The sequence below is a fragment of the Diplotaxodon limnothrissa genome, linkage group LG14, assembly GCF_057381915.1.
Source record: "Diplotaxodon limnothrissa isolate DT_005_m linkage group LG14, D_limnothrissa_male_GT1.1, whole genome shotgun sequence".
NCBI classification, from domain to species: Eukaryota; Metazoa; Chordata; class Actinopteri; order Cichliformes; family Cichlidae; genus Diplotaxodon; species Diplotaxodon limnothrissa.
The window spans coordinates 28,582,088-28,603,330 of record NC_140609.1 but is presented as its reverse complement, the minus strand read 5'-3'; the positions used below and the strand labels follow the sequence as shown (position 1 = coordinate 28,603,330).

Below are 21,243 nucleotides of genomic sequence, written 5' to 3'. Positions count from 1 at the left end.
TAACTAGTTCTGACAGATTAGATTGCGGACATATCGGAGGGCTGGTCTGACTGTGCCGTGTCTTTCCTAACGACATTAGCCACCATCTGACAGGGTGGATTAGTACTTTGCCTTTTCAATGACACATCGTTCATTAAATTAGCCCTGACGGCATTGAAGTGACAACAGAAATTATGGAGGTGGCTCTGGTCTTCGGGAATGCTACACTGGTTCCCTTTTCCCACAAGGACTTGAAATTAGGTTATTATTTTTTTAATATATATTATTATTGAAGGGTCTTTAAGTTGCAGTATAAAGCGCCTTGAGGTGACTGTTGTTGTGATTTGGTGCTATATAAATAAAACTGAATTGATTTGAATATTTTTTATATATATAGTGGTGTTAGTGGTATTTCTGTGCACAGTTATTGGAAGTATCTCAACACCAGATGTTTGTTTTGACATGTTACAAGCTTGTGTGATCTAGCAGCTTGACATTTGTGTGTTTTAGTTTGCAGATTATCACAAAATCCTCATAGACGGAAAAATCAACAAGTAAACGCACGCATCTGTAGTAGCTGTAAGCGCAAAACACTAATTATATGTTTAAAGTCTAAAATCTTGGCTCATTTCAGCTTCTTTTCTCAACATGCTGGTCTGTGAAGCCTCTGCTATGAGGAAAAAAGTAAACAGTGAATTTAAAAAAAAAAGTTGTTTTCCATAATTTGTTCAGTTTCTAACGATCCCACTTCAACAAAAGTAAGGCTGGCATTAAGTTCTAAATGAGCTGATATTTTACTTATAAGTTCAAACATACCGAATGTTTGAACTTAGTTGTCTGTGTGAATAAAATGCAGGTTCATGGGAGTAAAAAAACATTACATTGCTTTTGTTTTTCTGTCGCCACAGCAGGTAGCTTTACATCTCTGATTGTTTAATACTGTGCGGTACTTTGTAAAAGTCTTGAGTCACCCTTCCTTTCTAAAGTGCTGGCTTTCTGGAGGGTTTTCAAAGGTTTTTGGTTTTTTACCGTGGCGTGTTTCAGACTACTCCTTGTACCTGACCACTTTCAAAGCAACGTTTTTTGGTTGCTTGGTGCTTGCCACAACTCAAACGAGAACTTGAATGGACTAATGAACCCAAAGAAGAGAGGCACAACAGTGAGTGTCTACAGCCATCTTTAAAACATGGTGGACACTCTGTCATGGGTTGGAGCATTCCAGCCAGTGGTGTTGGAGATTTTGTCAAAATTGATGGAATTATGAACACAGAAAATTATCATCAGCCTTTTATCAACCATCTAATACCATCCTGGCAAATTATAAAGAGATAAAGGGTGGCTCAAGACTTTTGCACAAAACCGTATGATACTTAAAATATTCAGTAAAACATGATTAGTTTAAACTGATGACACGGATTGGTGGTTAGTTCAGCCATTCACTCACATCTGGACTGTTGTTTATAAGCTAGTTTTTATATGTGGTAATTTCCTCAAAGATGCACACTCACTGCCTTCTCTTGTCCCTTAGCTCTGAGGAGGAGGACGATGACTGGTGTCCTCCTCTGCCAGCCAGAACCTACCTGATGGACACTTCCAGGGAGGAACTCCCCAGCCTGCCCTCTAAACCAGATGAGCTGTCCTACACTGCAACTTTGACATCTCCCCACCAGCAAGATGCATCCAAGCCTAATGACAGTCCACGGCTGCAGCATTTTGACCTCTTGGCACGTCACCACTTGGTCTCCCAGTCTAACCCCGATCTGTTTACCAACATGAAGGCCCAGGATGGCAGTGAGGTATACCGCACTAGCCAGTGGGTAGATGATTTCAAGGGGGAAAGCCTTGGTAAAGGTCAGTTTGAATTCAGCTTAATGCTTCACAGCATCCACACACAACCACATAGTGTCATGTATAATTTAGTTTATGATGTAACTAAACGGAGAGAATTTGTACACGAAAATCATGTTGCATTTATTCAGAGTGGCGCTCAGCGTTTCTTAGTTTTCCCTGTTCGTGTTCCTGAGGATGACATCAGTGTTCTTTCCCGTCAGGACAATTTCCTGTTACAGCTGCAGAGTCGAGCCCCACAGCCCCGGCGCACAGATCCAAGAGTAAGAAGAAAACGCCCAAGGATGGACCAAACAAGAGAGATCTGCAGAGTGAAGCAGGTATGATGTGCTCCACCGCATGCTTCTAATTTCTGTTTTAGGCTGGAAAAACGAATGAGGCATATTAACCACTCTGGCAGCTTGGCTCTCTGGAGTGCTCTGTTAGAGTGTTCGGTCACCAATTAAGACTGTGTATAAAAATGATTGTAGCCTCCAGATCTGAAAAGAGAAGCCAGTGAGGAAGTGGCTCAAATGTGAATTCTTTCTAGTGGCCAGCAGGGGGCGAGTCTCACAGGTTCAAAAAGAAGTCTGATTTTAGAGAACGGAAGTTGGTAACCTGTGGTTTACGAGCCTCATGCGGCTCTTTAGCCCTTCAGCTGCTGTTCCCACAAGCTTTGAAAAATAATTATGTAAAAAAAAAATTAATTTGGGGCTAAAATGGCTCTTTTGGCTCTTTTGCTGCTGAAGGTTGACGAGCTATATAGAAGTCCAAAGAACAGGGTACACTTAATTTATGGCCTCTGTATACATCTTTCTAAAGAGTTTATAGTCTTTAATGCAACGTGATGCCTTTGCCTACTGAACTTCAGCCTTTCAAATGTAAGTTCACAAATCAATTTGTGATGTTTTGTAGTTAACTGACTTAAATATCTCAACAGCTGCTGGCTGGACTGCCAAATTGACTTTGTTTGATTTTTTCCTGACCTTCATTTTCCCCAGAGACTGGATTCTAATTGCTTTGGTGAATATAAGGCACCATAGTCTATTCAGTTTTATAAGTTATCTAACTTATCACACCTTACAGTTAATTAACAAATATCATTATGCTAATATACTGCTTTAAGACTTTCAATACCTCGAACATTATACTTGGCGACCCCTCGGAAGGTCATCATTATTATTGTGAGCATAACAGCATTCTGGTGTTAGCACTTATCCCAGTAAAGCACCCCAGAGTGGCTAGCATGGCAGCAGACTTCATAATCAAGTGCAAGAATTCACTTTGGATTATTTCTGTTCTTTCTGATATTTGTAAATGTTTAGTAAAGCTTATTTATAAAGTAGTAACTTTTTGGCAAATATGATCGTTAATTTACTCCCTGAGAGTTTTAAATAATGCATTCTCTTCTGTGAATTTGGCTAATAGCACCATGTAAAATCGCCATTTGTAGTTAACTAATTTAACAAACAAGATATAATCAGTTAGCCTTAGAGGCACTGCTGCTGCTGCTTTAGAGCAGCACTAAGTTAACCATTCCCTACTGTTTCCAGTCTTTGTGCAAAGATTACTGTGTGCACTACTATGTTTAGCTTCATATATAATAAACAGACAGTGGTATCCTCTCATCTAACTCTTGGCAAGAAAGCAATTAAGCGTCTTTTCCCCAAAATGTCAAACTATTTCTTTAAAGTCAAAATACTCTGTTTATTTATTTTTTTAATCATCAATTATCAATCATGCGCAGAGCTCCCCCCTCCACCGGCTCCTCTCCGCACAGATGACTCCCTGCAGCTCTTGGCTGATGTGTTGAGCCGCAGTCGAGCAGACAAAGAGGGGAGTGACTCACCCACTCTACAGAAGAGGGGAGAACATTTCTCACCCGAAAGGAGAGGATCTACAAAGTGGTTATCGCAGGGTAAGCACATAATGCAGCATCCTGGAGCATCATTCAGCAAAAAGATAAAAGAGCAACATCTGTCTTTGCATCGCATGCCGCCTAGCTTCAACAGCTGGACCTCAACTGATATGTATTAATGTTATTGTGATGCTCCATGCAAATCCCTTTGGGCTGAGAAAGAAACAACTGCCACCGAATGTTTGCACACTTATCATCCCATAGTCAAGCAGCCTTGCTTTTAGTAGCAGGGGGTCTATTTGCACTGTGCTCCATCACTCTGGGTTTAACCTATATAAATACAGCTGTGACTTTGAGTTATCTGTTTGTCATCTGCAGATGAGAATGTAATCCCGTACGGACAGTCAAGCATCGTGCCCAACGTCCAGACGTCAAACTACGGGTCCCTTGGTGGAGGAGTGTTTCAGCAACCATCTAGTGCTGGTCTTAGGAGAAATGAGGTACACTGGGGCTGAAACCACTGAACAGACATAGCCTTTATAATGTGGTGCACAGTCCGTTCAACAGCAACCTGAGGGCAGGCTGAGACAGTGAATGGCAAAAGTTTACTGCAGGTTTTAGAGGAGAGATACAAATAGTTATCTAAAACTCAAAAAAGTACTGCAGTTTCTCAGGAAAATCTCTGAATCCAAAGTAGAAGTATATATCTATAAATGTGGTGATTTTTAAACAACCTAAAAAAGACCTACAGACAGGTGAATAGATACAGTTGAAATAATTCTATGCTTTACCAATGAGTATGCAACGCACTCATTCCCTGAAATCTGTCTTTTTCTAATTAAAGTCGCTATCTTTAGGCTTAAAAGTTTAGCCTGTTTGTTGTTTGCTCAGTCACAGCCCTAGAGACTGCGTGACTGAGCTCTGACAGCCACAGGTCACTAGGGAAAAAACCTCTCTGTGATTGCTCCCGTAGTTTGCATAGCTAACTAACTGTGAACAGCATGACACAAACTAAAAATGCAGAATGTTTGCCTTCAAAGTTACAGTTGCACTTTTTTTTAAAACATCGTGGTTGCATAGACAGAATAAAAGATGGATGTGGCTCCAGTGATGTCATCCTTGAGATTATCGTTTTTACCGATGTGACAAAGAGGAGTAGTCTGGCTGTGAAACTGCTTGCTCATTGGGTCAAACACAAGTTTCTTTCCAGTTTCACTGCCACTCAGTGTGCAGATGTGTGACTGTCTGCTAGCTACTAAAGAAATTACAAGAAGGTTTTTGGTTGCGGCTAATTTCACTTTGTGACTGCCAGCAATCACTGGCCAACAGAAATGAATCAGGGGACACACATTTTTCCCAAACGACCAAGAGGTTTGCCAACTGGTCTCTAGTCCTGTGTGAGTGAGGCCTTAATTGTAAGGAGTGTGGTGAAGTTGAAGTGCCCAAATATAATCCTCTTACTTTCTAGCCATCCCCCTGCCTGGTATGTCCACAATCACTTTTCAAATCTCATTTTCGGAGCATGATTTGGTGCCTGTTATTGAGATATGATTCAATATATCTGGTGTATATATTTTTTTTCAGAGTCTTTGGGAATAAAATGTAATATAGTTGGGAACATTTAAGAAATACATCTAAAAAAAACACAATGTCATCTGAGTTATTGTTTTTGGGATTCCTCAAAGTATATTAATTTTAGCAATTTGTCTTTTTTAAACAGTTTTTTAAAGAATGAGCAGTTTTCATGCACTACCCACTAAACAACTGCAGATAAAATATCATATATAGCCTCAGCTTTCAAAAAGATCATTCAATCATTCAGGCTCGTGCTTGTTGTAAACTGTATTTAAATGATGCTGATCTGTGCAGTCATACACTGTTGTCCCATTAATCTTTGTTGTGTCTTTTCTTTCCAGAATCTCATGTAGACAGTCGCCGATTACGCCATGTGACACCGTCCATTTTTCCTCCCTGATTTCCCGTCTTTGCGAACCATCAATCTGTTGCCATGGTATCTGCTGAAAAACTGAAGACAAAAGGGAACGTGTCGAGGCTTGCCATCTGCCTTTTCACAAACTATTTCTATTCTTTTTTTTTTTAATCTTATTTTATTGGTTTAATCTTTATTTTTTGTGATTTCCGTTACTCCTCCTCTGTGTATATAGACATCTTTCCAATTTTTTTAAAAGATATGGTTAAATATATTACAAAAATCTGCAGATCTGCGGGAAAATATTGTATTTTTAACAAATTGTGGGGGTGGGTAGGGTTGAATCCAAGTATTACATTGTTGTACAGCTGATTATTGAATGTATCTTCTGTTTACTCCTGAACCATCAAACCATACTGATGGGAGACGTCACGAGGCAGATAATGTGCTAATAACCCATCATGTCGGTGTGCGTGCGCGTGCATGTGTGTTGTGTTTGTGTGTGCTACTGTTTTTTCTGTAATCTTTGTGTGACTGTGTACCGTGGTACTCCTGTAGATCACCGGTGTGTTCATTTTTAAACCGACCAATAAAGCATTTGTTAGAAAAACGTTTCCATCTATCTCTGAGTTATACTGAATGATGGTGATCTGTGCACACTCGGCCCTCTCTATGTGCACACATGAGTGAGCGTTGATTTAATGCCGTATTTTTGCTTTTCGATAACGATATCCACAGTCATCATTAAAGAGTCACCAAACTGTGTTTAACAGCCAAACTCATAATGAGTATTTGGTAGCGAAAGATCAAAATAAAAACCTTATTAAATCCAAGCGAGTCTGAGGGGTTCATATGAGACAAGAAATTTACCATGAAGTTAAAAAGCTATGCTAAATCAAGCATGTAAATTATTAATTAAACAGCACACATTTTCTAAATGTTTAAGTGGAATGAAATGTGTGCTTTCTTTTGTTCTTTCTCTCCAGGACGCAGGAGCTTTGCTGTGTGATACAATAGTATCCCGAGAAGACTGCTGCTGTGAATTGGCTTTGTGCAAATAAAATAAATTATTAACACCTGCAAAGCTTCTCCTCACCTGTATGTTGTGTTTTACTTAAATTAGTACATCTCAGCAGTACTAACACAGTAAACTGAGGTGGTAAACAGTAATATATGCACTAATCAATAAATAACAATACGCTTGCATTTAGTTTAAAGCCGCTAATATGGGAATGTTTGTGAATGTTTATCTTCAAGATTACCTTTTTGATCAAACTTATAGGTGGAGCTGGATTGTGGGACTCTCAACCATTCTTGGTACAGCCACTGTAGAAAAAAAAGAGGTTTGGGAGCACAATAACCACAATAACCAAAATTATTGCAGCGGTGTGAAATGAACTTGATCTCACTGCCTTTGAAATGGTTGATTGAAAAATGGGGATCAGGTTTGTGCGACTACTCTTAGTTGATGCCTTTAAATAACTGTGGAGCATCAAGATGATGACAGAACAGCAACAAGATTGCATGGGATCCATTTAACAGTTACATGAAATCTGTTTGTGGTATTATGGCAATTGACATCTGTTGCTGTCTACGTGCACAGAAATTTGCATTAATGTGAATTCTGCAAAGCAATGTAACTGCAAAGTAACACAGACCACTTATTTTTATGTAGTCTATGAATATTACCAATTAGGGACCAGCTGAGTCAAGTCCCCAATTGCCAATAGACACGTTGCAGATAGGTTATGTTCATCGGTATAGTCTGACTCAGTGAATGTGTTGGCAATCCGTCTGCATTTATAAATAAGATGGCAATTAGTCGCAAACTTCTCCAATCTGCCTGAGAGCAACTGCAGTCGGTCCAAGTTAGACTGTAATTGTTTACACAGAGGTTGCTTCCCACCAGGCGACCTGTGCAACCTCCAATCAAAAATGATATCCCATGAGCATGCAACACCCTCAGCCTCTGGGTAAACAGTTGGTCACTGCAAGTATTTGCAAAATGCTGAAAGATTCAATGCAGTAACCAACAGCACCTGCCGACTTTTCCTAGTTCCTTGGAGGTTACTGCCCTACTTTTTCTCTAGTGTGACTAGGCCAGTAATTATGGCTGTAGGCTCAGGCCACTGGAGGAACTCCAGTGCACTGAGAATTTCTTAACTCCCTTTGTTTTCCCTATGAGGCTGCTGCATGTCATTAACATGTTGTGTGGTGTGCATTATTGTCCTGTTTGCTATATGTTGTCTCTTTATGCTTCTCTTACCTCTTCATTCAGTCAGTTCCTGTTAAAGGACAGTTCTTTCTCCCCACTGCTGCCAAGTGCTTGCTGACTGAATTCAATTGTTCTCAATTTAGCCTTGTTTATACACACCTAATACATAACAACAGTCCTCTCAAGGTTCCTTGGAAGTCTATAGATTGCTGGGCTGACCTTGTGAACGATAAAAATAAATTCGAACCAAACTGAAAGAAATCATCTTGGACTTTGTATGTTTAAATAATGATTGATAACGATTAAAGACACCCTGAATAATTTAAACACAACCATTTTGTAATGCAAGCAATGTGATCAGGAGAAGGTTTTAAAGAGCAGAGTGAGGAAAAAGGAAAATGGCGAAATGTCCCTGAGGTTTGAATGAACTTGGATATTGTTATATCATGCTCCCTGTAAAATGTCTAATACTACACTGTGTGTGATTTGATGCCTTCTACGGATTGCAGTATTCTGAAAATGCCTGTTTTTGAATGCGGTTTAATGAGCGGAGGAAGCCTTCATCTTTCTGTATGTCTCCTGAAACGTGACAGCAGCGAGATATAAAAGGCTTTTCCTCGTGTCTGCACCGTCAGCTGCTGCATGTGCCTCTTTTGTGCAGATCTTATTAGTGGAAGCACTACAGTGTTTTGGCAGGGAGACAGTGGATGGCGTGGAAAGCGAGTTGGACTCCATTGCCTTCGGCAAATACACGCTGGGTCCCACCAGGCTAGGATGATAATGGTAATCCGATGCAATTTGAATAGGTTATGCAATTTAGAAGGGTTCGACAAATTTATGCTTTTAGCCCTGTTGCGTGGATTAGGGTCTGTGTGGTTTGCTGACCCCTCCCACATGCACACAGGCTCAGTTTGTAAAAGAGACCACTTCACATGTATCTAAAAATGTACAACATTAGGTCGACAGTAGATTTGTCATTTTTAGCTGTAGAACGATACTTTCCCTTGTTGGAAATGTAGTTCTCTCTTCTCGTCTATATAAAAAAGTGCACATGCATGATAACTACAATATGAACAACTGGAAATTGGAGCACAAAGTGGCTGTGATGTACGAGCAAAAGTAACCCGTCTTGAATAGGGACTGAAGATGAATTTGAAGAAGCTTTCCCAGAGTAAGGTAAAAACAGTTTAAGTGTTTAGACCTGTTCATGCATCAATGTGTACACAACAGAGTGCTTTAGTTAACAATAGCGAACACTATTTTTTGTATAGGGGATTTTTAATATGTGAAGGGCAATAGTAAAAATCCAATCAATGTGGGATTAATTGTCATCTGCAGGCGCACATCATGTATTTGAAGTAAGGACCCAAAAGCGGACAGTAGGACTAAATTTAGCCAAAGCAAACCACATTTTAAGGCTGCACAAAATCAAACAAAACACAAAACAAAAGGCAAAGACTTTCACTAACACTAAACTGGGAAGAAACTAAACACTAAGGATGTGAAACATGAAACCTGAAGCTGAGAACGTGGAACATGGATGAGACACATTGGGGGAGAACTAACGATCTGGCAGAGGACAAGAGGAGACTGGGAAGAGACACTGAGTGATGAGAGCGAAAAAGACAGCTTAGCAACGAGACAAGACTGACTTCACAGGGAGGCATCAATGGCTAACACAGGAAACAAGACACAAGAGGATGGGGAACAATGAGGGAGGAATTATTCTAACACAATGTATAACAGAAGAAGACTAAATATACCAAGGGGAGAACTACAAGAAACAATATACACATTACACAACCGTAGGATTCATAAGCAAACAAAACTAGAAAACCCACTAAACTCAAAACACTGGGTCACAGACCCGGGACTATGACATTAATACATTAACCTTACTTACTGTATGGAGCATTGGATACCCAAACTGCAATGTAAACCTAATATAGGTAGGTAAGTTAGTGTGCATTTAAGAGAAAATTAAGAGTACAGCACATTGGTATATTTCTGTAAGTCAAAATGCAGCTAATGAGTCAGTGTTTGGTGCAAGATTAAATAAAATGCACCACCTAGTGGTAATAACTGAGTCAAGCATGTGATGGCCTTTGACTCAGTTATTACTCAGTTACTATTATACTATTTACCTTTTCCTTTACATGGTTCCCAGTAAATGCTCGAGAACTTAAATGTGTGAATGCTTTTTGTGAAATTAGGATTAAATTCAGAGCAGGTCCACTTGTATTTATAGCAACTAAAAGTACAGACATATTAGCTTGTTGTCCTTTGAAGCTCATTGTCAAGGGGGATATGAAGATAACTGCTGCTGTGCTACTTGATTGAAGATGTCACAGCAGCAGACATGTTAGTACCAACACATTTAACATGGGTTCAACCTTTGAGTTTTATAGATTGCATTAAAACCTAAATTTGCTCTGAATAAACATAAATATGTTAAAAGGGGTTTGCGTAAACCATAATAAAATGATTGAAATGCAAACAATCCTCAAACAAAATATTTCATAAATGGATTTTATCCTATTCTTGTGCTACCAGTGGTCCTGTGCAGGCCAAGCTCACTAATGAACAATGCTGAACCAGGCTGCTGAACCAGGCTGCTGAATCCATTTTCATTGTGTACACCTGTGTGTGCTCTAAATGACCTTTATGGAAATAGCCAGTGACTCTGACTAAAGAAATTAAATAACCACCTTTACATAAACTCCACCCACTTATTTTCTTACACATTATGCTTAAATAAATTCCATCATTGTTCAGCATGACTCAAACTATTAACTACTGTTAATTAACTACTATTGTCATGTTTTTATAGCTCTGTTATGTGGGGTTAAACACGATTTGGATACACCAGATGGGACAGAGCTGAGATTGATATAAAATATGATTCAGTTTGAGGAAGTTAAATTGTTTAGATCTTTTTTATTATCTTATGTATTTTATCTTGTTTATTGTTAGAGAGATTGTGCTGAGTTTTTAAGAATTTAGGCGTCTCCTCATGGGCCTAAATCTACATGTACATATCACAGTGTGACAGTTTCCCTCCTGTCCTTATAAAAAAAGTTCAAAGGTTGTTTTTTTTTATTGTGTTGTGGATAAGAACTCTGCCTCCTGACATCTGACCCACGTTAACTCACGTTAACTCATGGACTGAACATACACACACACACACAATGGACAACTGTACCCTCAAACACACAATAATAACATGGAGTGAACCACCACTCACAACCACTAGCACTTTATATAGCCTCTGTAGAAATTATCCACACCCTCACTTACCTTAACTGCACTACTGTATAGCCCTGTGTAAACAATCATTCTGTACATACGATAATTTTTAACCCTACAACTGTTTACAACTTGCATAGTTCCCATTTCTGTATAGCTGTATATCTCAGATTCCTGTAAAGTTATTTATTTCATATTCTGTATAGTTTTTCATATTTATATCCTGTTCATATCCTGTACATAGCTTGTACTCACTACAGCCTGTACATACTTATAGTTATAGAATATTCACAACATACTTCATACCGTGTACATTATAACATACCATAATAGACCCATTTCTGTAATATACTTACATATCTATATTATTGCTAATATATATTGTAATATATCTATATCACTAAGCACTTCTGGATGGATGCAAACTGCATTTCGTTGCCCTGTACCTGTGCATGTGCAATGACAATAAAGTTGAATTCTATTCTATTCTATTCTATTCTATTCTAAGTAACCGTACCAATAAATAATTAGTTGTGTGCTACGTTAACGTCTGCCTTCACTCTTTCCACATTGGACACTTGCTAGGTGTAACTCTTGTTTGTCTTTTCTGAACTGAGTGGTTTCTGTCATATTTCAGACCTGCCTCCAGAACAAAGTGACTCGGTGTGCATCACAAGTTATTAAGGGTGGCTACGCCTAACTGGAGAACCCACTGGAAAAAGCCTGAGACCTATTTTGCTTTTTGGCCTTCATTCGATACTGAGGCGTCAAAACACACCATCAACGATACAGGAAAGGAAGAGCTAAGACAAGAAATATGCCAGACTTGGAATGACTTTGCTTTGCTTTACTTATTTATTCCAAACTCTTGGAAAACAAACTCTTCATAATTGACCCTCTGATTGTGCTCCTGATTAGAAACTCATCTGTCCTGACTCTTTCAACAGTAACACCTTTTCGTATAGAATATGCTACACTATCAAGCAACCGAATGAAATATTAATTTCTGACACGCAACCCTCTCTTTTACAGCCCGCTCTTTCTGCCAGGTGCTACAGCAAAGATAAACCACTTGTGCTGCAGCTTCTTCACCCACATTATACAGTTTTATTAGCCACACTCATCACGCTTTCACGCCAACTGCATGCATATGGTCCAGCAATTTATTTTGTTTATTTCATCTATAATTAAATGAATTCCTCTGGGCTCGCTAGTGCTAAATATATATATATATATATATATATATATATATATATATATATGTGTGTGTGTGTGTGTGTATAAATTTATTTAGATGATCATAATTTGTACTTTCAACATTTTAGTGGAACTAAAATGATGATGAGATGGTTGATTTATCATCTATGTTATGAGCCTTATAAAAGTTTTTGTGAGTTGTACAATTTGAATTTTATGAAAGTCTATATTGAAGAGAGAAAGAGCCCAATATTTATTAAAAACAAAACTTTAACATGTGAATAATGGGCAAAATGATTTACCAAAGTCACATTACATAATTCAACACTGCAGAGGATTCTGTTTCTACATTTTGCACTATGTTAAATAATCTCTCTTTCAACAGTACTATGGTTGAGCAGCGCAGGCCACGGGTTTGTTGTGTATGGTTGTGGAGCATTTTGAATTAAAAGCCCTGTGTCATCAGTATTGCCGAGATGTGCGCAGCGCTTTAACGGTTTTGTATTTTCAGCAGATTCCCTAAAACACAAAACTCATCCTCTGTGATTGGTTGTGGCTCAGCATGCTCCATTGTTCCGTCAGCCCGTTTGTTCGCTTGGTTTCCTATGCACAAACAAAACTTTCCTGCCATCCTGGGCAATATTGGGCTCCTCCGTGCTTTGACAACCCGAATTATTGGAATCTCTGACTTTTTCTAAGGGGAAAAAGAGGTATGTGATCAATATGGAAACACAGTGCAATTAACTGTATTTTGTATGGAATAAGAAAGTCCTTTTTAGTGTTGTTTGAATTAAGTTCAGTGGGTGAATCCTTGCTTCTCTTAAATTTCACTTCAATTAAATTTAAAACAGAGTGGAAAAGCCCACTTTATATAAAATATTTAAACAATATGCCATGTGTTACGGATGCACCACTGAATCTAGATGGAATAAAATTCCCGAGCTCGTGTGCATCATTTACACACTGTTCACTGTACCATGTTTGGCAGACTTGGGTATAATTTAACATAAATATATCTGGCTTTGAAAAATGTTTATCAGCCCTGCATGTGCTTTTAAAGATATAGACACTTCCTGATGCAGCAGAGTTAGAGGTTAATGATTTGTCAGATTGAGCCTGCTGCTTGTTCATGTCTTATAAGACGGTTCTTTTTTTCTTTTTCATATATATGCAATCAGATCTGTCGATAGCTCCAGCATCGCATTTGTGGCATGCCGCTGAATGTATTTAGATATTGTTTTATTCATGCCCACTGTTACTCCTCTCTGTAACAGGAAGTACTTGCTCTAATTGGTATAGCCGGGGCTCAGATGTGGTGGTGAGGCCTTGACCTGTTTTTTGTCTACGTGTCAGTCAGTGTTTTTTGGCAGGATGTACAGCTTCATGGGAGGTGGGTTGTTCTGTGCCGGAGTTGGAAACATACTCCTCATTGTCTCCACGGCAACTGACTACTGGATGCAGTATCGGCACTCCAGCAATTACATGCACCAGGGCCTGTGGCGGTACTGTGTGCCTGGGAAATGCATGACACATACAGACAGTATTGGTAAGACCTGCTGGTTGTCTTACACTGCATGTCTACAGACAGGCTTACCCTCATTAATACGTCTTAGTTGGCTCACAATTAGTCCAGAACCTTGATCAACACTGGAATACTTCCCCTCTCTTCTTTATGAGTATGGAGAACCAAAACTTCCAAAATAAAATAAAATAATATACTTTGGTGTTACAAAAAACGATGAAAAAAAAAATAATTCTTTGTTATTTAATCAATATATTTTGTTAGTTCCAATTTTCACTATGGTTACTCCCTTTAGGTTCATGGGTAGGGATGACTGAAACTTAAAAACCCAATCTGAAAAAAAAAAACAAAACCAAAATGTAAAAATAAAAATTAATTAATCAATAAAATGAATAAATGACTCACTGACTAAAAAATATCACAGTAGATGAAAAAATAATACATATAGCCATTAACTAATTGTAAAATGCCAAAACATTTATGCTTTAAATAGCACCAGCAATTATTTATCTCTAAAATTAAGTGGTTAATAACATTTATTAATGAATATAGATACATTCATTTTAAAAACATTTCCCCTTTCCTTTTTACCTCTGTTTGCATAAATATAAAATTATTTGACTTTGAAACCCACCCTGAGAAAACATCACATCTACACTTCTTTATGTGCACTCATAAAAGCGTGCACAGTCCAGACAAACTGCTTTATTTGTTGGCAAACATTTCTGAACCTAGTGTTGATCGACAAATAAAAAAACTCCCTGAACCCACAACATATTTTGATGTTTGGTAATAAAGTAGGAATGCGGGGAGTGATGTAAAAAGAGCATTAAAAATAAGGGAACTATTTCAAAATTGAAAATAATATAATAAAGACGCGAAAGGCTTGCATTGAATTATTTATTCATTTATTTCTGGCTTTGGCACTTTCAGTCCTCCATACAGGGGGACTGCGAAATTGTGCTTCCACCTCAAGTAGGTTGCGAGTCACACTAGTGGCACAGATGTTATTAGGAAATCTATTTTTGGTGGGGAGCCTGTGTGTGAGATTTCTTCATATGCTTTTATTTGCACCAGCAACACAACATAAAACAGCTTTCCATTTTCTCTCTTACTTCATCACATTTTTTGACATGCTCTAGATGGCAAGCTAGATCTGTCTCCTACATTAGGACAAGCACAAATACAGGCAACATATAACTTCACAAACTGAATGTGTAACAAAGAATAAACATACTTCTAAAGTCTGCATTTATTAAGTCTGGCCTGTCTCGCTCTGGCTCACAGCATACTGGGATGCCACCCGGGCCTTCATGATCCTTTCCCTGCTGGCTTGTTTCATTGGCATTGTGATTGGCGTCATGGCCTTCATCCACTACTCCTCCTTCGACGGGTTTGACAAGACATTTGCAGCTGGCATCCTCTTCTTTATCTCCTGTGAGCTCCTCACATGCAGTCATATAAAAGCTTTCCTGGTATAGCAGAGAATTAGCACCTCCGGTACTTACGCTATCTTTTTGTGCAGGCTTCTTTGTGTTGCTGGCGATGGCTGTGTACACAGGGGTGACGGTGAACTACTACGGCAAACGTTATGGCAGCTGGCGATTCTCCTGGTCCTATATAATGGGCTGGGTGGCAGTGGTGCTCACGTTCTTCTCAGGTTTGGATCTCATGATGCTTTAAGTGTTATGTGTTTTTTATTTTTAACTGAACTATTTACCCTACCCTGTTTCAGGTATCTTCTACATGTGTGCCTACCGGATGCACGAATGCCCAAGAAACTCTAACTCGCGCTGACCTGCCGAACACTTCAACATATGTTCTCACACGTGTACCAGCAATGGTCCATAACCTGCGACCAAGAGGAACCAATACACCCCCATGAACTTTCCAACATCTTAAGTAGTCACGACTAAGCAAAATAAATGAGAAAAATGTTGTTGCCTGTCTTGTCTCTGCTCTATTATTGTGCACACTATCAGGACCAGCAAATAAACTTTGATGGTAAACTACCCACAAAAACACAAAGGAAGCCTTGAAAAACTACAAGCATGTCTGCTTAGTCATCGGCTTTGATGCAGTTTCAGATTTAAACGTGCAGGCTGAAAGCCATGCCTGAGAAAACACTCCATAGTGCTGCTCAATTTCACAGAAAAGCTTTGAGGCAATAAATAAATGACTCGGAAATCATGAAAATATTTCATTTGGTTTAATTTAGCTAATCGTTGTGCAATAAACAACAGTTTTAGCTTCATATATCAACCCAGAAAAACACTGGGAATGCAAATGTGAACTAAACTCAAAGGAACTTCACTTCCAAGAGAAACTGTTAATCAATAAAGTCACAGTGCAGATACAGCCTTAAGCCTGGCATACAAAACAAAGTAAAAAAAAAAAGAAGAAGAAAAAAGTCAAAACAGTCAACAGAGAATGGAAGTTAATGGTTTTGAGTATTTACATAATACTGCGATAACATGAATGGTGTTACTCTCACACGAACGTTTCAAGAACAAAGGGAACAGGCTCATGCACATCTGTTCAAGCTGCGGCTTAGTCGACCTCCTCGATGGTGGGGCCGGAGGATCCTCCTCCTCCAGGAGCAGCACCACCCCCGGGGAAGCCGCCGGGCATGCCCCCTGGAACCCCACCTGCACTTTGGTACAGCTTGGTCATGATGGGGTTGCACAGCTTCTCCAGCTCTTTCTGCTGATGTTCAAACTCATCTTTTTCTGCCGTCTGTAGAGAAGTAACAAGAGGGAGTCAAATGCAAGTTTATTCTGAGCATTTGTTTTCAAGGTTTCTAATCACAGTTCAGCACAAACTCATACCTGGTTTCTATCCAGCCAGCTGATGACCTCGTTACATTTATCCAAAATCTTCTGTTTGTCTTCGTCGCTGATCTTGCCCTTTAGCTTCTCATCCTCCACAGCGGACTTCATGTTGAAGGCGTAAGACTCCAGACCGTTCTTGGCAGAGACCTTCTGTCTTTGCACGTCGTCCTCAGCTTTGTACTTCTCAGCTTCCTGGACCATGCGCTCGATGTCCTCTTTGCTCAAGCGACCTGAGTAGCAGAGCAATAAGATGGCTTAAATGCAAAGAACTCGATTTTCACAATCTGGATACAGTTCACTTCCTAGTTACCTTTGTCATTGGTGATTGTGATCTTGTTCTCCTTGCCGGTGCTCTTGTCGACTGCAGACACATTCATAATGCCGTTGGCGTCAATATCGAATGTCACCTCAATCTGTGGAACCCCACGTGGGGCTGGTGGGATTCCGGTGAGCTCAAATTTCCCCAAGAGGTTGTTGTCTTTTGTCATCGCTCTTTCACCCTCAAACACCTGATGACAAAACATCAAAAAAGCATTTTCAATGTTTCAGTCTTACATTTTAGTAAACAAATGAAAGAGGGGACTGAGGTTGTAGTTTTACCTGAATGAGCACACCAGGCTGGTTGTCTGAATAGGTGGTAAAGGTTTGGGTCTGCTTTGTGGGGATTGTGGTGTTTCTCTTGATCAGCACAGTCATGACTCCTCCAGCAGTCTCGATGCCCAGAGACAAGGGGGTCACATCCAGCAGCAGGAGATCCTGCACATTCTCAGATTTGTCACCTGCCAAGATGGCTGCCTGCACAGCTGCAGAAAAAAAAAGAAAAAAGAAAAGTGAAATCAAGTTTTAAAATGTTGCTCATTAGTAGCTCTGTAGTGCAAGACAGTTGTTGTTCTATTTCTAAGCACACAGGGGCCATACCTGCACCGTAGGCCACTGCCTCATCAGGGTTAATGCTCTTATTGAGTTCCTTCCCATTGAAGAAATCTTGCAAGAGCTTCTGGATCTTAGGAATACGAGTAGAACCCCCCACTAGCACAATGTCATGGATTTGGGCCTTATCCATCTTGGCATCACGGAGAGCCTTTTCCACAGGCTCCAGGGTTCCTCGGAACAGATCTGCGTTCAGCTCCTCAAACCGGGCTCTGGTGATGGAGGTGTAGAAATCGATGCCCTCGTACAGAGAGTCAATTTCAATGCTAGCCTGAGTGCTGGATGACAGGGTGCGCTTGGCCCTCTCACATGCCGTGCGCAGACGACGCACCGCCCTCTTGTTGTCGCTAATGTCTTTTTTGTACTTGCGTTTGAACTCGGAGATGAAGTGGTTCACCATGCGGTTGTCAAAGTCTTCACCGCCCAAGTGAGTGTCACCCGCTGTGGACTTCACTTCAAAGATGCCGTCTTCAATTGTCAGGATCGAGACGTCAAATGTGCCGCCGCCCAGATCGAAGATGAGAACATTTCTCTCTGATCCAACCTAAAAATGTAGCATTTAATCGTAATTTGTAGATTGTGGATTTACTACATTTTTATTTTTTTTATTCAGACAAACTTTAGGGCTTTCTACACAACATCAAAAAACTCTAGCATACCTTTTTGTCCAGGCCATAGGCAATGGCAGCAGCGGTGGGCTCATTGATGATACGAAGGACATTAAGCCCAGAAATGGTCCCTGCATCTTTGGTGGCCTGGCGCTGAGAGTCGTTGAAGTAGGCAGGCACAGTCACTACGACACTTGTTACCGTCTGGAAATTTTAATAAGACTATCAATGAGAACTGTGATGAGCAGGTTTTTTTTAGTTGATTTTAAACCAGGAGGTATCTAGGCTGTAAAAGTAAACATGACACAAGCAGTGAAGTCTGCTGTTGACATTTCTGTGTCTTGCTGGGAAAGAGAGACTTAAAATAAAAGATTATAAATCTTTTTGCTCAGAAGTACCTTGCCAAGGTATGCTTCTGCAATCTCCTTCATTTTAAGCAGCACCATGGAGGAGATCTCCTCTGGGTAAAACGTCTTGGCCTCACCCTTGTATTCCACCTTTACTTTGGGTCGTGAAGCATCATTGATCACTGTAAAGGGCCAATGTTTCATGTCTGACTGGACAACGCTGTCATCAAACCGGCGTCCAATGAGACGTTTGGCATCTGGGAAGCAATAAAGGATTAATACGCAGAAACATCAAAGCTCATCTTCTATTCTTGAATTTTCTAGGGGGAAAAAAGCATACCAAATATTGTGTTGTTTGGGTTCAAGGCCACTTGGTTCTTGGCTGCATCCCCAATCAGCCTCTCTGTGTCAGTGAATGCAACATAGCTGGGTGTAGTCCTGTTTCCCTGGTCATTGGCAATGATTTCCACTTTGCCATGCTGAAAAACTCCTACACAGGAGTATGTAGTGCCCAGGTCAATACCAACTGCTGGTCCCTTGGACATGGTTCCTGAGAATAAGATCATTATTTATAGTTGTTAATCACAGACTGGCACTAAAGTGACAGTGTGGATATGTGGCAGATGAGTAACTTAAGCTCTAAGCACTGGTGGGGTGGGGATACCATGATGCACTCTTGTAGTATGGGGTAATGAGGCTATTATCAGAGTCTGAGCTGTTCAAACAAATGGTTTCAGTGAAAGTTAAGTCCACCACACCTGTTACTAGGCCTCCTCCTTTCTGAGAACTTGGTATTAAGTGCCTTTATTACATTAACAAGGAACGACAGGAAAGCATGGGCCTCTTCCAAGAATAAGGTATTTGGACACCTATAATCAAAATCAAAATTTTTATCTCTGTGTTTTTAGTGTGCAGACTGCTGTTGGTCTAACAAGAATGCGCCATCCAAAATCACCTCTAGTGGCCATTACAAGACACTAATATTCTATATTCTGTTTTATAATCTCAAAAATATAAACTACAAAAGGGATTCTCTATCAATACATTTCTGAGTGAAACTATGTGGAAAATGTTGGGAAAACAGCTAAATAGGAAAAGCCATGTTTACTGTTGCTACAGTAGCAGATTACCAACACACTGTAATGATACCCTAATCTTAAACCACATGGGAGGTCATTATAACAAACTTTTCATGCCAGTGGGTGGCTGGGTTCCTCCTGTGGGGCATGCTGCCAGTAGTGGTGCAGCAGAAATGTGGAGACTGGCAGTTTGATAAGAGCCAGGGCTTTATGGCTTGGGTTAGCAAAAAGTAGAGCTGATTGATATATAAATATATTTGGACTGTGGTTAACAGTGGGTTGATTTTAGCTATGCTTTATTACAGTCCGCATGAACATTCCTATATTGATAAAGATAATGACGGGTAGGTTTTAGCTTGCATTCTTAATTTGCAAAATATGACAACTTATACAGGTGCTTGCTTTGGATAATGCAAAGCAACTTTATTTGCAAATTGCACTGACTCTTGTTTATACTGATGTGCTTCGCTAACACTGTTTATGGACACTGCATTGCATTTGTTTTGGGAGTGATGATGGGAAAGAGTGACTGTGCAGCAGCAAGTACATGCCAGTCTATCAGCAGCAGTGCGAGTGGGCGTGCCCTTTCATTCTTCAGAAGCCTGCGAACTTTCTGGATCTTTCTTCCCACTTTATGTAACTTTAACGCATATTAGAAACTTCATCCCGACCGTTTTGAGTAAGACGGAACATGCAGCAGCAGTAGCAGTTTATACCTGTTGTTTGTCATTTTAACTGTCAAGCATCTTATCGGTTAAGCTACACTTAACATGCATACTTAAGGATGTGTGGCAGTAAGATAAACCTAATAACAAAACAACAGCAAAAAAAAGCACCAACTAGCTTAGATGTTACCTTAAAACACTGCAGCCGTTAATGATGTTAACGTGACGCTAACCACTTGACGTCAGCATGCCACACGCTTCTCCTCTCTATACTCACCTCTGTTGTTTTCCTACTGTGGCGCAGGTTGCCTTTGCCCTGAGTGACTGGGTGTGACGGGTCCTGATCCCCGGTATCAGTCAGTAGTGTGTGTATGTGTGTGGGAGCGGCCGGACCTCCTCAATATCATTCCCACTCCGAACTCTCTAGAACACAGGAGGAGCGATGCTGGCCAATCCTCTCCCGTCAGTTTCAACTGCCTCGACCAGCGGTCCAATTAAAAATACCGTCAGCAGATTTCCAAAGCAGTTGCTATCAGGAAAATACAGAGAATGAAAAAAAAAAACTAAAGTTGAAGTTTCGTTTCTAGCAATTACTAGCAAACTCACTGAGGAGAATGATCCAGCAGTGCCAAACAGTTTCTGGATTATTCCACAGGTTCCCGCCTCAGGTACTCCTGAAGGAGTTATTTTGATTGAGTGAGTTACCTGATATGGCGACCTGGGCAAAAGTGACCTTGTAGGCAGCTTTTCCCTCTTTGTTCATTGTGGAAAATTTGCTAGATTTAAGCACACAAACTTGCTATCTGTAGTCTTTGTGTCATTATAAAATCTTTCGGCGTTACAAATATTTCTTGGATTCAGTTATACCTAATTCAGCCATTCACACCAACTGCTTAATTTCACTGCTTAATTTCACTGGTTGATTTTGCAGCATTTAACTTTTCAAAGCAAGCTTAATTTTTAGATCCTAAAAAACAGATCTGACCAGACCATTGCATTAAACTTGATT

The 21,243-nt window shown here is 39.9% G+C and overlaps 3 protein-coding genes across 4 annotated transcripts in view; 2 read left to right on the top strand and 1 right to left on the bottom strand.

Annotated features, from left to right (window-relative positions):
• LOC146619078 (roundabout homolog 2) overlaps nucleotides 1-5,592 on the top strand; it is a 59,937-nt gene extending 54,345 nt beyond the window's left edge. The window contains exons 22-26 of the mRNA XM_085370191.1: nucleotides 1,508-1,830; nucleotides 2,031-2,147; nucleotides 3,554-3,724; nucleotides 4,043-4,164; nucleotides 5,581-5,592. Coding sequence (XP_085226317.1) covers nucleotides 1,508-1,830; nucleotides 2,031-2,147; nucleotides 3,554-3,724; nucleotides 4,043-4,164; nucleotides 5,581-5,592 — 745 coding nt within the window. The remainder of the gene's footprint in view (nucleotides 1-1,507; nucleotides 1,831-2,030; nucleotides 2,148-3,553; nucleotides 3,725-4,042; nucleotides 4,165-5,580) is intronic.
• An 8,031-nt stretch (nucleotides 5,593-13,623) lies between these two features.
• lim2.3 (lens intrinsic membrane protein 2.3) lies at nucleotides 13,624-15,571 on the top strand. The gene is made up of 4 exons (XM_085370805.1): nucleotides 13,624-13,798; nucleotides 15,062-15,211; nucleotides 15,300-15,434; nucleotides 15,510-15,571. The coding sequence occupies exons 1-4, from the start codon at nucleotides 13,624-13,626 to the stop codon at nucleotides 15,569-15,571; spliced, it is 522 nt and encodes a 173-aa protein (XP_085226931.1).
• Nucleotides 15,572-16,059: 488 nt separating this feature from the next.
• hspa8b (heat shock protein family A (Hsp70) member 8b) lies at nucleotides 16,060-20,598 on the bottom strand. 2 transcript variants are annotated; one of them, XM_085370040.1, is made up of 9 exons: nucleotides 20,425-20,598; nucleotides 18,831-19,040; nucleotides 18,542-18,747; nucleotides 18,195-18,347; nucleotides 17,524-18,079; nucleotides 17,206-17,408; nucleotides 16,916-17,114; nucleotides 16,603-16,835; nucleotides 16,060-16,510 (listed from the first exon to the last, which is right to left on the bottom strand). In XM_085370040.1, exons 2-9 carry the CDS (start codon nucleotides 19,033-19,035, stop codon nucleotides 16,325-16,327), a joined length of 1,941 nt encoding a protein of 646 aa, XP_085226166.1. In that variant the 5' UTR covers nucleotides 19,036-19,040; nucleotides 20,425-20,598; the 3' UTR covers nucleotides 16,060-16,324. The 2 variants fall into 2 exon arrangements, with proteins under 2 accessions (XP_085226166.1, XP_085226165.1); XM_085370039.1 differs by having other exon boundaries at nucleotides 20,512-20,598.
• Between the last annotated feature and the right edge of the window lie 645 nt (nucleotides 20,599-21,243).

Coding starts and splice junctions, on each gene's coding strand:
- lim2.3 (XM_085370805.1), top strand. CDS start 13,624: ATGTACAGCTTCATGGGAGGTGGGTTGTTCTGTGCCGGAGTTGGAAAC. Junction 15,212..15,299: donor CATCCTCTTCTTTATCTCCT/GTGAGCTCCTCA, acceptor CTTTTTGTGCAG/GCTTCTTTGTGTTGCTGGCG. Junction 15,435..15,509: donor GGTGCTCACGTTCTTCTCAG/GTTTGGATCTCA, acceptor ACCCTGTTTCAG/GTATCTTCTACATGTGTGCC.
- hspa8b (XM_085370040.1), bottom strand. CDS start 19,035: ATGTCCAAGGGACCAGCAGTTGGTATTGACCTGGGCACTACATACTCC. Junction 17,409..17,523: donor GGCAGTGGCCTACGGTGCAG/GTATGGCCCCTG, acceptor TTTTTTCTGCAG/CTGTGCAGGCAGCCATCTTG. Junction 16,511..16,602: donor GCTGGCTGGATAGAAACCAG/GTATGAGTTTGT, acceptor ACTTCTCTACAG/ACGGCAGAAAAAGATGAGTT.